General features: G+C 46.3%; 1 protein-coding gene across 1 annotated transcript in view; it reads right to left on the bottom strand.

Annotated features, from left to right (window-relative positions):
- Positions 1-6,750, bottom strand: part of ABI1 (abl interactor 1) — a 101,468-nt gene extending 94,718 nt beyond the window's left edge. The window contains 1 exon segment of the mRNA XM_075315535.1: positions 6,536-6,750. Within this exon segment, the coding sequence (XP_075171650.1) occupies positions 6,536-6,652 (117 nt within the window). The 5' untranslated portion in view covers positions 6,653-6,750.
- Positions 6,751-16,409: the final 9,659 nt, after the last annotated feature.

Raw genomic sequence — 16,409 nt, 5'->3', positions numbered from 1 at the left:
GGAGACCGGGCTCCTGCCAGGCATGGAGACCGTGCTGGCTCCCACTTCAAGCCAGAGCCCAGGAGGGATGGTGAAGGAGCACGGCATGTAAGGCTCCAGCTTTGGAAATCAAGCTTAACACCACCGACACAGTGGGGTGAGAAGGGACATGCCGGGGGTCCAGACGTGGACCCGCACTTCTTCAATCTCTTTCCAAAAAGCAAAAAAATCATATGATAATGCATGTGTGGATGTATGCCCTCCTGACACAAAGCGATAAACTGGCTGGGACTGGCTCACCAGGAGGTGTATAAGCTCAGAGGGAGGAGCTACACTTTTAGGTGTAGTACTTTGTGTGTCATCCGGAGGCAGAAGCTCAACACCCATGGTCTGGGTCTCCCAAAGGAACGATAAAGAAATATTATTTAGTAAAACATTCAGCACATTCTGCATTGCACTACTGTCCCCAATTTATTATATATTTTAGGAGTCGGAGTCGGTGCATTTTATACCGACTCCGACGCCACCAAAATGAGCTCCTACTCCACAGCCCTGAACGCATCCGTTGCATCAGTCACACAACGGATTGCAACTGATGCAAAACGGCGCAAGTGTGAAAGCCGCCTTAGTAATTGGGTGTAATCCGGGTTATTGATGTATACGGAAAAGCAGCGGACGACATCTGTTAACGATTCCTCCCAATAAATTCCCAATTAACTATTTTGGGCGTCAATAAATAGAAATGGAAAAATGACCGTCCAGAAAATCAGCGTCTATCATGAAATCATCCTATGCAGATGTTAGTCACCGCTCCAATATGACTTAATGGACCTCCGCCTCCAGATTCTTGACCGTCACAGCACATATTACTTCATCTTCCGGCCGCGTAAAAGACACAGAGCACAACCTGAGCAGATCACAAGGAGCCGGACTGAGAATTAGGAACCAAGGGGGGTGAAAGGACCCCATTCACTGAGCAGTATAAGCCCTCTAATCTGGCAAGACGGCACCGGAGAGGGGAAGGATTACCGATTTATTTCGGATGATTGGGCTCTTATCAAAAAGGGTGATCCAAAGGGTTTTCCAGATCCTCAGCCCGGAATTGGGGACAGTTACTAAGAACGTCTCTTTCAATGGAGGACCCGTCCTGTATCACACACACACACACACACACACACACACACACACACACAGTGTTAAATAAGTAATACCTCATTTATCCTGTGGAGGCACTGTGGAAAACTGAGACAATCCGCCAACCTGATTAATGGGAATCTCAACTCTAGGACACTCCGCTCATTCTTGAGAAATCCGAACAGGGATTTGACTACAGCGGAGGACCGCGTGAATAGTAAATAATGCTAAATGTGAGCACGCAGCCACAGCCTTATGTTTCTAGCAATTACGTGGCTCTGACATGTAAACAGATAAAATTGGGCTTCATCCGTCCTTTTTGATCAGGACAGGTTGACCAGCTGTATGGGGTCTCCAAATTCCCTGCTGAAAGAAGAATCAGCCATTGGAATGTCAACACCCAATTTTTTTTACTGTAGGGAACATAAGCAGCTGCCAGAAAAGTCTGGCAGTGGCTTTTTTCCTCATTCTCCATTGCAGACACATGAATGCTCAACTGGGCTGAGCACGCTTATGTATGGAGAGCTGTCTGCCAAAACGTCAGCTGATAGCTCTTATATATGGCAGCCTTAGATGTCGGCTGAACCCATTGATTAAGGTGGGAGCGGCCAGTTTTAGGTGGGGGGGTGGGGGGTGGGGGGTGGGACTCCTGACCTGCCCCAGATGGAGGATATCAGGGGAAAGAAGGAGCAGATATACCCAATTTCAGAACCCAATTCTCTTAGGCTACATTCACACTTCCATTGTTTTAAATTCGTCAGGTCAGTCGGATCCGTCGTTTTTTTAGATGTCAACTGTCGCAACGGATGTGTTATTTCACAGGATTCCATTCACAGGAATCCTGTGAAAAAAAACTGATCCAGCGCATCCGTTAAGGTACTTTCACACTTGCATTTTTTTCCTTCCGTCACAATCCGCCCTATTGGAAAACAGTGGAATCCGTTGTTTTCCATAGACTTTTATGCATGACGGATTGTGCCAAAAGGACCTGCGTTGCTTCCGCCCAGCGGGAGGAACGCAGCACGTAACGTTTTTTTGAGCAGCGGAATCCTTAGGATTTCACTGCGCATGCTCTCTCTGGCTCCCTGCACCCGTAACCAAGGTAAATATCGGGTAACCAAGCAAAGTGCTTTGCCTAGTTACCCGATATTTACCCTGGCTCCGTGTGTAGGCAGCACGACACTTCCCCGCTTGGCTCCGCCCCCTCCCGAACTCCGCATGTATACACACGCACCCTCAGCGCTATGGCCCCGCTCGGCTCCACCCACCCCGCCTCCCGCACACATTCTCGGTGGCTGAGCGATCAGCTGATCGTTCACAATAGTCTGCCGCCGGTGAAAGTGTGTGTGTGTGTGTTTGTGTGTGTAGATAGATATATGCAGATTCCGTTGTTTTTCACGATCCGTTGCGCCACTATATGCAACACATCCATTTCATCCGTCACACAACGCAATGCAACGGATACCGTTCAACACAAGTGTGAAACTAGCCTTACATTCGCTGTGTATCCGTTTTTTGATGGATCCGTCGTGATCAGTTTGTGTTTGGGACAGACCAATAGGTTTGCCAAACATGCTGGGCATGCTCAGTAGAGCATGACGGAATCCAGCACCAAAGACAGCCATTATAGCTCTTGACGGATGGCGACGGAATCCTGCCGAGAGCATTTTTTGCCGCTCCAAAATACGTTACATTCTGCGTTCATGCCGTCCGACGGTCAGTCATTCCATGACAGATAGTGGATGCAACGCAAGGCCATCTGTCGCTAATACAAGTCTATGGGTAGAAAACGGATTCCTGCAAAATATTTTGCAGGATACCGTAATTATTCAAGGCAACGGATTGTGACTGAAGCAAAACAACGCAAGTGTGAATGTAGCCTTAGTTGATGAGGAAGCTAAGACACTGGCAGAGGAGTCTAGCAACAGTCTACGAGCTTCTCTATTAGGCTGGAATCACACTTGCGAGTGTAAAATCGGTTCTCATGCCAGAAAGTTGGACGATTTCTTCTCAAATTTCATCCGTGTGCTGTCAGTATGCTGTCAGTGTGCAATCAGTTTTTTACCTCAGCAGCTGCTACTCATGTACTGTTATGTACAGGAGCATTTACATTATTCTCTGCTACTTGCTAGAAATCTACTGAGAAAAACGCATGTTACTAGGATGGTCCGTGCGCCGTCCGTGTGACATGCATTTTTTTTTTCACGCACCCATAGACTTGCATTGAAGAAACTCGCGCAAGAAACTCACCAAAACGCAGCATGCTGCGATTTTTTTCTCAGTCCAATTTGAGCTGAGGAAAACAAATAGCTCCCATCTACCTCATTGATTAACATGGGTCCGAGTGCAATGCGAGAGTTTCTCGCATTGCACTCGTGCGAGTTAATCGCAAGTGTGAAGCCGGCCTTAACACATGTACGCTCAGTCAAATCGAGCATCCATGTGTATGAGGTCAAGAGGAACAGGAGAGTCTGGGTAATGGAGTGTGGGAATCTTTAGTTCTGTCCAGGCTCAGGTGCCAAGTATCCCTTAAGAGCAGTTGGACGCTCGGACGGGCGCGACTCAAGCACCGAGTATAAAGGAAGTCAATGGGGGAAATCTTCAGGAGAAGAAAAAAATAAAAAAAAAAAGCTCGTCTCCCATTGACTTTCATTATATATTTCCAGTTATACTGGAAATGGGGAAATTAGCAACAGAAATTGATAAACTGCAAATTCCCTGCGGTGACAAATTCCACAGAGCGAGGATAAAATCCCACCAGGTGATGGCGCTGTAATCCGCTGCGGATCCTTAGAGCGCCAATCCTCAAGAAACGTCCAAAGCTTTTGCGATCACCAACAATACTGAGCTAAGAAGACAGCGTCACTCAGAGGCCACAGAGGGATCTGCGCTTTTCAGGGTGTACCCCGATGTGCCATTGGCAGAGAGGAGGTCGGCCGGAGGCTCGGGAACGTGGATGAAGCTTCCTCCCCATCCAGGGTCGGATTTACAGAGCTGCATTCCAGCGCAGGGACCCCGAGGGAGATACTGGATTCCTCCAGCACAGGAAGCAGTCACATCTCCGGGTATGGAGGACGCGGCCTCTCCAGCTGTCACCTCTCCACCAGCATATCATGGCAGACGCCGTCCTGTAACTCCGCACAATGCCAGCTTCATGGCAATAGAGGCTGGACCCCAAACACATGCCCACCATGGCTGGTGACGTAGGGGCACATGCCCAATCTTCCACCTCTATAACAGTCACAGTGATCCATACTAAATATGGCGGTGCCCATCACCAGTAGCCACAATACGGGCACAGCGGGCCAGCGTGACCCGAGTCTGCCACAAGCACGGCGCTGGGTATTGAGGAAATCACATCCTATCCTTCCTCTCTAGAAGGGTTTATAAATTGAAGGCTGACCATTTCAACACCACAACTCCAAGCATGTCCCGATACCACATCATAGGTTGGCACTGGGTACAGAATGGGCATTTGGCAGATAAGGAGCCTGTTCTTCCATCTAGATCAGTCTCAGCCAATCTATGACTCAAGTTTTAGTTAAACGACAACGCCCAGCGTGTCCTGATGAAGTGGCACAGGCTGGCGCTGGGCGCATTCAGTACAGGAGGGCACATCTCCTTCCCCAACGGGTGACTGGCATAGAACGGGCACTAGGTAAATTAACAGCCTTTCCTTACCTCTACACAGAACTAACACTCCCAGCATGCCCTGCCCGAGTCAGCAGAGGTTGGTACATGGCACAGAACAGACACTGGGTAAATAAACAGCCTTTCCTTATATCTAGGGAAGCATTACACAATCTAAGGCGCTCCATTATTGTAACTACAACTCCCAGCATGCCCTGAGGCAGTCAGCAGCATAAGCCAACACCAGGTAAAGAATGGGCGCTCAGTGAATGAAGATGATCAGTATTATCCAAACTACAACTCCCAGCATGCCCTGACAGAAGCAGAGGCTGGTGCTTGGCATAGAGTGGGCACTGGGTATATAACAAGCATTTTCTCATCTCTAGGCAGAACTACAACTCCCAGCATAACCCCACCACAGGATCAGCAGATGCTGGTACATGGCATAGAGTGGACAGTGGGTACACAGCATTTCCTTATCTCTAAGCAGATCTACAACTCCCAGCATGCCCTGACAGTAGCAGAGGCTGGTGCTTGGCATAGAATGGGCACTGGGTAAACAGCCTTTCCTTATCTTTGTGCAGAACTACAACTCCCAGCATGCCCTGACAGAGGATCAGCTGAGGCTGGTGAGTCACATAGAGTGTACAGTGGGTAATGAAACAGCATTGCATCTGAAGAACTACAACTCCCAGCATGCCCTGAGAGGATAGCAGAGGCTGGTGCTTGGCATAGAATGAGCACTGGGTAAACAGCCTTTCCTTATCTTTGTGCAGAACTACAACTCCCAGCATGCCCTGACAGAGGATCAGCTGAGGCTGGTGAGTCACAGAGTGTACAGTGGGTAATGAAACAGCATTGCAACTGAAGAACTACAACTCCCAGCATGCCCTGAGGGGATCAGCAGAGGCTGATGCTTGGCATAGAGTGGACAGTGGGTAATGAAACAGCATTGCCTCTGAAGAACTACAACTCCCAGCATGCCCTGACCACAGCAGAGGCTGGTGCTTGGGATAGAGTGGACAGTGGGTAAATATAAACCCTTTCCTGATCTCTATGCCAAAGCTGCTCAACCTGAGGAACACCATTGTTAGCAGAACTACAACTCCCAGCATGCTCTGACAGCAGCAGAGGCTGGTGCCCGGGCATAGGACAGGCAGTGGGTAATGAAATAGCATTTCCTTATCTCAAGGCAGAACTACAACTCCCAGCATGCCCTGACAGTAGCAGAGTGGGCACTGGGTAAATATAAATCCTTTCCTGATCTCTATGCAGGAGCTGCCCAATCTGAGGAAAGCCATTATTAGCAGAACTACAACTCCCAGCATGCCCTGACAGAGGATCAGCAGAGGTTGGTACATAGCATAGTACGTCCAGTAGGTAAATAAACAGCCTTTCCTTATCTTTGAGCAGAACTACAACTCCCAGCATGCCCCGAGGCAGCATAGCTTGGCACAGGGGTTCGGTAAATGTATGTATTACCCAATCTATGGAACTCAAGTTTTAGCTCCCAGCAGGGCATTCTGGGAGTTGTAGTCCTCCATAGACTGGGCAGTATCGGTGCAGACAGGAGGGTTGGCACGGAGCCTGCTGTGGCCGCTGGGTGCTCTGACTCATTAGACAATAGGCACACCCTGTGGGCAGCCAGGGCACCGCCGCCGCCGCCGCGCTCACTGCCGCCGGCCTGCACAGAGGACGCGGGAGGGGACGAGAAACAACAGCCAGCCCCGTCCGCACTTCCTGCCTCCCGCCCGCCCGCAGCCCCCGGTGACACCGATCCCGCAGCTGTCACCTGGATGTAGTTGCTCTCGCAGTAATCCGCCACTCGGGTGAGGTTCTGGTAGCTCTCGATCAGCGCCCTCTTGCCGGCCGGGATCTCCTCCTCTAACAACATCTGCAGCTCCGCCATCGTGCAGCCCTGTGCATCTCTTCCTCGTACAGCCGAGGACAGACAGCTGAGCCCAGACCCGCCCGCCTGCTATTCTGGGATTCCGAGCCTCGCTTTCATCTAAGCCCCGCCCTCCTCAGGCTGGTCACATGCCCTGCCGGCTTCCGTACTCTGCGCCAAAGGATCACGGGACTTGTAGTTTTTCTTAATATTTTTGTTTCCCATAGCAACTCTTTATTTTTTTTACACCCTCCATGGAAAATTGAAGCAGCTACAATATTGTTTGCTGTGGTGACCCGCTTCACATTTTCTTTTACTTTTCATAAAGCCTCAACTATAAACAATTTTTGTTTTTGTGCATTCATTTTTCCCTTCCCTTTTCTCCAAAACCCTTAAAGGGGTTTTCTCAAGAACAAAATTCATTTTAAATCAATAAATATTGGAATAATAATAATTTCCACAATTGGATGTGTTTAACCCCTTCACCCCGTTTTTTGGGGGTGGGGGGGTATTTTCTCCCTTTCTTCTGAGAACCGTAACCTTATTATTTTCCGTCAGCCTTGCCATATGACCGCTATTTTTTTGCAGGATGAGTTGTAGTTTTAAATTAAACCATTAGTTTTACCATATAATGTATTGGAAAAAGGCAAAAAAAATCCAAAAAAAAATGTTTTTGGGATATTTTATTCACCCTGTTCACTATTTGGTAAAACTGATGTATCAGTGTGATACCTCAGGTTGGTGCAAGTTCGTAGACATCAAACATGTATAGGTTTACTTTTACCTAAGGGGTTAAAAAAAATTGAGACGTTTATCCAAAAAAGTGGCGCATTTTTTTTCGCCATTTTCCGCAACCTGTAGCATTTTCAGTTTTCAGGACATGGGGGTCAGTGGCGGCTTATTTTTTGCATCTCGAGCTGACATTTTTAATGGTACCATATTTGCGCAGATGCTACGATTTGATCATCTGTTATTGCATTTTGCGCAAAATTTGCGACAATCAAAAAACACAATTTTGGCATTTGGAATTTTTAGGCAGCTCCTCCGTTTACCAATCAGATTAATTAATTTTATATTTTGATATATCGTGGATTTCTGAACGCGGCGATACCAAATATGTGTATATTTTATTTTTTTAACCCTTTGATTTTCAATTGGGTGAATGGGGAGTGATTTGAGCTTTTAGGGTTTTTTTTATTTTTTAAAATTTTTTTAAAACTTTTTGCTTTGCTTTTTTTTTTACTTTACTAGTCCCCTAGGAGACTATAAGGATCAGCAGTCTGATCGCTCATTCATTTCTGTTGATCAGAGCTGCACAGCTCTGATCAGCATAAATGCTGAATTTTTTACAGCAGCTGCTCTGCCGTCATAATAGTGACAGGAGTCATCACATGACCCATCGCTACCATGGCAACTATCAGCCCCCTGTGATCGTGTCACGGAGCTGCTGATGGCAACGGGGAATGCCGATTTCCCCACCGCGGCCATTTAAATCGTGCTGTCGCATTTTGATAGTGCGTTCTAAGGGGTCAACATGTGCAAGTGGATCGCAAATCCACCCGCACCTGATAGCCACACATGTCTGCTGTTCAAATCAACAGACATGTGTAGGGATCACCACCGGCTCATCGCGGCAGCTGGCGGTAATCAACCCTTCATAATTTAGGACGTACCGGTATGTCCTCGGTCGTAAGAGGGTTAAAAGGTGTTTTCCTACTAACAAAGTTCATTTTAAAGTTGATTTTAATCAACACATCTTGGAATAACAATAATTACCACAATTGGATGTGTTTAAAAAAAATGCTCCTGAGATAATCTTATATATGTGTCCCTGCTATGTACTGTGTAATGACCGTGTCTGATCATACAGGGACATGGTATAATCATACCACATCTCCTGGGCCGAGGAGGACACATCGGTAAGTATACATACAGGGCAGCACGGGATCACAGCTTATTCTTTTTGTGAGGTAAAACATTTCCCTGCTTGTTTTTAAAAAATGTTTTACCTCAAATAAATGATAATTTATGAACCCACGCTGTAATGTCTGTATACTTTATTACTTCCTCCCCGGCTCAGGAGATGTGGTATGATCAGACCATGTCCCTGTATGGTCAGACACGGCCATTACACAGTGCGTTTTAAGGTGCGTTTTTCAGCCAGAAGATGCAGATTTCATGCAGAAAATTTATGAACCAAATCTGCAGCGTGTGCACATAGCCTACGTGGTACTTCACACGTTGTGACATCGTTACCGATATATCGTTGGGATCACGTCGTTAGTGACGCACTTCTGGTGCCGGTAACAACATCGCAACGTGTAAATCTTAGTTGTGACGATGAACGAGCGCATCAGCGTCAAAAATCGCTGATCTGTGTAACGTCGTTTCATAATGTCGTTACGATGTTGTTTGACGTCCCTGCAGCAGCACACATCACTGTGTGAAGCCGCAGGAACGACAAACATCTCCTTACCAGCTTCCACTGGCTATGCGGAAGGGAGAAGGTGGGCGGGATGTTATGTCCCGCTCATCTCCGCTTCTATTGGCCGGCCGCTTAGTGACGTTGCGATGACGGCGAAAGCACCTCCCCCTTGAAGGAGGGATTTTTCGGCAGACACCGCAATGTCGCCGACAAGGTAAGTGCGTGTGAAGCTGCTGTAGCGATAATGGTCGCTACGGCAGCGATCAAACATCGCATGTGCGACGGGGGCGGGGACTATCGCGCTCGACATCCCTAGCAATTGCTAGCGATGTCGCAACGTGTAAAGTACCCCTAAGACTATCCATTAGGCTTATCTGTATTTTTTTGTCTGCCTCTGATTTTCGGAATGAAAGTCCTCTAGAAAGCATTCAATTCCCTTAAACATTCCTCAGCGATTTCTCTCACTGAAAATCTGACCCACCATTGTAACCTCGCTGCCATGCACATGATTTCCGGAAACCTGAGACCTTTGGAGCAGACATCAGGACATCCACATAATGTCACGTTATATTTCCCAACTGTCGTCCCTTAATTACAACCTGTTCCCCTCCTTCGTTGCTTCGCTTCTTCCCTCGCGCACTGTAACGTTCTCGCCAAATAACTTTCTAATAGTTTAGAACAACATTACATGTTACTTTATCAATAGGGAAAGGATTGGAAATGTAAGATCAGATGGCTGCCAGGAGGAAGCTCGTCTGTCCCGGTGGATTGATAAAGAAGATTAGCGGAAGAAAAAGCTAAGACGCTGGCCACAAAGCCGAAGCTGACATCATGTGTAACGTCCTTCATGTTCTCTCCCATTGTACATCGGTGCATACAGAGCAGAGGCGTCTCCTGCCTTTGAATGGACTATGGAAGGTGGAAATCATAAAGCATCACTCCGGTGTTCTTTATTTTTTTCCTTGCTGGAGTCATGTTTTAAATGCAAGTCCCTTGCCCCCAGTCTTAGGGTACGTGCAAACGATCCGGGTTCACAGCGTTTTGGACGCAGCATGCATCAGCTGCATCCAAAACGCGTTGTACAGTACAAGCACAGTGGATGAGATTCCTAGAAATCCTGTGTCCACTGTGCTTGTTTTTCCCATAGTAAATACTGACCTGCGGTGCAACTTTCCGAACCGCAGCATGGGAGAACACAAGCAAGAGATCGCTGCGTCCCGAACCCTGATCGTGGGTATCAGCAGCTGCGGTCTGCAGCGTTCTCCTGCGGAGGAGTCTCGCGGCCCCGCAGGTCAGGACCCACTGAGTCCAGGACGCAGAGAGTCCTGATTGTGTGCACGTACCCTTATACTTACCTTTCAGCATCTTCTTTTGCTATCGCTGCCACTCTGATCACTCTCCTGTGATGTTACATGCTGGCTGCTCCAGTGTTTCATGCCGTCCACCAGAGGTCATAACTTAACAAGTCTATGAGAGCCTTATTCGTGCCTCCCTCTGGCTCTCATAGACTTGTATTCAGACCTTGTGGCTTCACTTCTGATTTCTGGACAACAGATGTTAGAAGAACAAGATGGCACCGCCGGGGCAGAAATAAAGATGAAGCCGCTAGAAGGTGAGTATATGAGAGGGGGCAGGGGACCGATTTTAGAGCTGAAGTGGTGCTTTAAAGGGGCTGTCCACTACTAAGACAACCCTTTCTGATTCCACATGTTTCCCCCAGGTAAAATAAAAAGCCTATACTCACCTTCCATGTTGGCGTGGTTCCAGCGGTGTCGGGGCTCATGTGACTTTGCGATGTCCAATCACCACTGGCTTTTGTCTCCCCGCCTTCGGACAGAGAAGCAATCAATAGTAAGTGAGCGGCAACTGCAGCGCTCACTTCCTGTTGCCTAACTTATTTGTCTGAAGGCGGGGAGACCGAAGCCAGCGCTGATTGGAAGCGAGGCTCCCATGACATCACAACGTTATCTGAGCCCCGGCACCATGGAGGTGAATATAGGCTTTTTAATTTTACCTCAGGGAAAAGTGGAATCAGGAGGGGTAGTCCTAGTAGTGGGCATCCCCTTTAAAACCAAGTCCCCTGCCCCCAGTATTATACTCACCCTCCGGCGTTTTCATCCTTTTTCTTTTTTGAGGTAGAGGACAGGAACTTCACTTCCACCTACTAGATGTAGATTTGCGCGAGTCTCGCATCGCATCACCCGGCACGGCCTGCCGAGTTCCGGACAGGAGCGTCTGAGCTGTGTGTCCGTGCCAAGTGATGTGATGTGAGACTCGCGCAAATCTCTCCAGCCTTAGGATTACTATATCTAGTAGGTGGAACTGAAGTTCCTATCTTCTACCTCAATTTGCATATTTTTTTCCCAGAGGAGCATTTCTTGGCCTATAAGACTCCTTACACTGTGCCAGCCAATATTACTTTTTCCTAGGAGAGATGTTAACTCTCATCTAAGATTGAAGTGTTAATCAAAATGTTGTTTTTTTTTGTTTTTTTTTAAATATGTTTAAAGACATGATACTGTATGTATTATATAATAATGCTTGTAGATTCAACATTCAGTGCTGATTAGTTTCTTGTTTTTTTTCGAGCCTGTACTACTTTATATAAGTGCTCTCTGTTCCCCTTATACAGTTGAAACCAGAAGTTTACATACACTATCTAAAGAGACACATCTGCAGGTTTTTCTCCCTATCTGACATGAAATGAAAATAAACCTTTCCTGTTTTAAGTTAATTAGGAACCAAAATTATTTCTATTTGCCAAATACCAGAATAATGAGAGAGAATGTTTTAAGTCATTTTTATTTCTTTCTGCATAGTCAAAATTTTACATACTCTAAGAATAGAAAAAGTTTGAGCAGCAAAAGTGGATTTCATTGAAAGTACACAGGCAACAACTTCAATTAGTATATATAAGAAAAGACAGAAGTCTTTAAAATTGCCTAAATATATTGATATATTTAGGCAAATTTAAAAACTTCTGTCTTTTCTTTTATATATATATATATATATATATATATATATATATATACTCTATGAATACTATGCTTTTAAACAATATGGGACAGCCCATGTGATGATGTCATATGTTTGGAAGCTTCTGATAGGTTTATTTGCAACATCTGAGTTAATTACAGACACACCTGTGGATATATTTAAATGCACACCTGAAACACTCTCCTTCCTTGTGTAGCATCATGGGAAAGTCAAACAAAATCATCCAAGATCTCTGGAAGAAAACTGTGGTCTTGCACAAGTCTGGTTCATCCTTGGGTGTAATTTCCAGATACCTGAAGATGCCTCATGCATCTGTACAAACAGTTATACGCAAGTACAAACAAGATAGGAATGTCCAGGCATCATAGGAAGGAGACGGGTTCTATGTACCAGAGATGAACGTGCTTTGGTCAGACATGTGCATATCAACCCAAGAACAAAAGCAAAAGACCTTGTGAAGATGTTGGTGGAAGCTGGTAAGATTGTGTCATTATCCACAGTGAAACGAGTACTGGATCAACATGGGCTGAAAAAGAAAGAAGCCATTGCTTGAAAAGAAACATAAAGAAGCCAGATAAATGTTTGCGAATGCACACAGGAACAAAGACTATAATTTCTGGAGACCCGTCCTGTAGTCTGCCGAAACTAAAATTTCAACTGTTTGGCCATAATGACCATTGTTACGTTTGGAAGAAAAAGGGAGAAGCTCTGAAGCCTAAGAACACCATCCCAACTGTGAAACACGAGGGAGGCAGCATCATGTTGTGGGATTGCTTTGCTGCAGGAGGGACTGGTGCACTTCACAAAATAGATGGCATCATGAGGAAAGAAGATTACAATACTGAAGTAACATCTCAAGACATCAGCCATGAACTCAAAGCTTGTGCGGAAATGAATCTTCCACATGAACAATGACCCAAAGCGTACTGCCAAACTGGTTACAAAGTGGCTTAAGGATAACAAAGTCAATGTTTTGGAGTGGCCATCACAAAACCCTGATCTCAATCCTATTGAAAATTTATGGGCAAAGCTGAAAAGGCCGGTGCAAGCAAGGCAACCTACAAACATGGCTCAGTTACATCAGGTCTGTCAGGAGAAATGGTCCCAAATTCCTACCAACTATTGTGAGAAGCTTGAGGAAGGAGATCCAAAACTTTTCACACAAGTCATACAGTTTAAGGGCAATGGTACCAAATACTAATGAAATTGAGGGAAACTTTTGACTTTGCAGAAAGTAATAAAAATGCCTTAAAATATTCTCTCCCTCATTATTCTGTCAAATATAAATAATTTTGGTTCCTAATTGACCTAAAACAGGAAAGGTTTATTCTGATTTAATGTCAGATAGTGAGAAAAACATGCAGATGGGTCTTTTTAGAGAGTGGATGTAAACCTCCGGTTTCAACTGTATATAGAGACAGATATAGATGTTGCTGTCTTGGCTGCCTAAATTTTTTCACGTTAGAGCCCATCATTCTTATAAAATAGAACATTATACCACAAACTCATTAGGTCCCTCTAGTGATCATTGCAGAATTTTATGATTTGAAGAAAACTTTTTTTTTCTTTGAAGAGAAGTTGTTTAAAAAATGTAAAAAATTAATAGAAATAGGGAGGTTTATATGTGAAGTAGAGTGAATGCAGATATCCCAGCTGCCTGGGTCTGGTTGAGACTTTCTTGCAATGAAAACCTGGCACCATCCCATAATGTCACGTCACCACCGGAGCCCACTCCTGCGACTTCTGCTCCGATCGCCAGATGACGCCATGTTCCCACCGTGGATAGTGCTGGTAATGGGAGAGGAGTCGTGCCCGTGGCTCTGCGGAGCACAGGCTCCGCTCATCCACTAGGCTGGGTTTCCCTGGAACCTGCAGTACCACTGGCTGACTGTAGGTGGCGTGTGTGTCTTTCAGCTGAAGTTGCCAACATTCACCTGCAGCCAATGGGAAGACACCACACCCTTCTTATTCCCCCTCCTGTCACATGACCACTGCCAGAGATAGTTCTGTACTCCTGGTTCATTTGCTGTTTGTATGTTGATTCCTGTGCGCTAACCTTTGCTTGTTTTTTGACTACCCTCCTGCCTGTCGTTTTTGTACCTTGCTGCCAGTTCCGGATTTGACCTCTGCTTTGTCTCCTCACTACACCCTTGCCTGCCGATTCGGTTCCTGTTTTGCATCTCTTGGTTTTTGACCCTGCCTGACGACCACGGACTACAGCCTACCACAGGTAGTGATCTCTGGGGCTCTGTGTAATTCCAAATCCCTGTATAGGGGTTAAAGGGTTGCAGAGTTCTTGGGGTCCTGCTTTGTGAGCGGCTTTTCTCCAGACTCCCCTTACAGCCAGTCTGAGTCTGTGGCTCCATTTAGGCATTACACATAATCTCTGGTGGCATGCAGAGCCAGAGCCGAGTTCTGACTATCCCGGGAAGCATAAAGTGTCACTGCTGAGAGTAATTGTTCTTCGGATTCTGAGCTGTAATCTGATCTGGACAACACCCATCAGTATTAAATGAAGTACCTCTTAGCTCCAGAGTATTGCACCTTAATTAAGGTGCGGTATTCACCTCGGGTAAGGAGGAGGTTAATCACCGGTGTTCCACATTCACACTTTACATACAGTCAGGTGCCTTCCCACTGAGGGGATGGCCCAGGGTACATAAAGGGGTGGCTATTATGATCCGGAACCATAGAAGATCTCAATAGATCATTGGCAAAAAAGGTGACAAGAGCATTGACAACTAATCTGGCCACCATCCCCTTACTAACCACTAACACTAGAAGTAGCTGAGGGGTGAACTAACATCCTATGCACCGCGAACCCAGCCGGAGAACTAACTATCCTAAAGGAAGGAAGGATGAATAACTCTCTGCCTCAGAATTAGACTGCAAAGGTATAGCAAGCCCCCCACATTCAAAGACTACGGTGATATAGGAAAACACAATACACAGATGGATGATAGGATTAGCAAAGGTGAGGCCCCATTGACTAAATAGGACAGGATAAGAAAGGGACTGATGGTGGCCAGAGAAAAACCCTACAAAAATCCAAATACCTGATAGTACAAAAAGTCCTCAGATCGCACAATCTGAACGCCGTCCTATATCAGGTGCTCTTGTCAAACCAATGAACAGAAAACTGGAACAATTACAAATTCAAGAAGCAACAAACACATGGACTTATAGGAACAATACTCCAAACATAGCTGCAGGGAGCTTCCCAGCTAAGCAACAGAGAGGAAAGATTCCTACATGCAAATGAACTGACAATAACCACAGTAAATGACAAACCCAGATAAGAACAAAAAAAACAAAACAACATAAGAAAGAACAAAGCACTTATCTGGGGTAGATGTGGTCTGGAACAAGATGAGAAGGCTGGGAAACTAAAGAACAAATGACAACCGGCTCAGCCTGCTAGCAGACCAAGGTTTAAATAGGCAGAGAGTTAGCAATGGAAACGCCCATTGCTCCAGCACACCTGGTCTCTGTCCAAACCATTTCTGGTCACAAGAGGGAGCTTCACAGCAGCAAAAGCATAACTGACATTCACAACAGGTGGTCATCACGATGCATGGGACTTTCCCGGTTACTGAAGCCAGCCACCTGCGGGGCGGGTTCCACTTGGGGTAGAAGTAGGAGCAACTTCACACAATCTTCAGTCTACCCGGGACTTCAGTACCACCACCTTCTTCCCTTTTCTTCTTTCACGGGGCCTGTGGCTTGGAGCAGAACGTTCAGCCCGGGTTCCTCATTACTGGAGGGGCAACTCTTAGAAAGGACAATTTCCAAACAGCAGTGGCTTCTTCCAACTTATCCGAGGTCGACGGGGCCCATCACAGCTGGTGACCGGTACTACCCGGGCGCACGGCATAACAGTGAGTAAAACCACCTGGAACCGCAGCAACCAACTTGGACTCTTATTACCGGCCACCACTACCACTACAGCCCTCATCATCCTCCCCAGGGCCCGCTCCACCTGTGGGGAGCAGAAACACCTCGGCTGCTAGTACCATCTGCTCCAGAGGACAGCGACAGCAGCGGCAGCTAATTCCCTGGCCGCATACCGCAGGTGGTGTCACGAAATCAACTTCCACCATGACCCTTATCCACCCATCTCCCTCCGTGTACACCTCGGGGTTACAAAACCGGGTAGGGCTACCCGTGACATCCCCTGATCCTCACCAGCCAGGTGATGAGTATTTTCCCCCCGACCCCTTGGGGTGCTACATAAATACATTCAAAATTAATAAATCACCAAGAATATAGACTTCATAATAAGAAAAAAAATACGCTTTTATTACTTCATTACTTTCAAAAACCTGTGTTTAATGACCCAGAGAGAATAAAAAAAAA

The sequence above is a fragment of the Anomaloglossus baeobatrachus genome, chromosome 6, assembly GCF_048569485.1.
Source record: "Anomaloglossus baeobatrachus isolate aAnoBae1 chromosome 6, aAnoBae1.hap1, whole genome shotgun sequence".
In the NCBI taxonomy this organism is placed as follows: domain Eukaryota; kingdom Metazoa; phylum Chordata; class Amphibia; order Anura; family Aromobatidae; genus Anomaloglossus; species Anomaloglossus baeobatrachus.
Note: the sequence above shows the minus strand (reverse complement) of the source record. Positions and strands in the feature narration are given on the sequence as shown.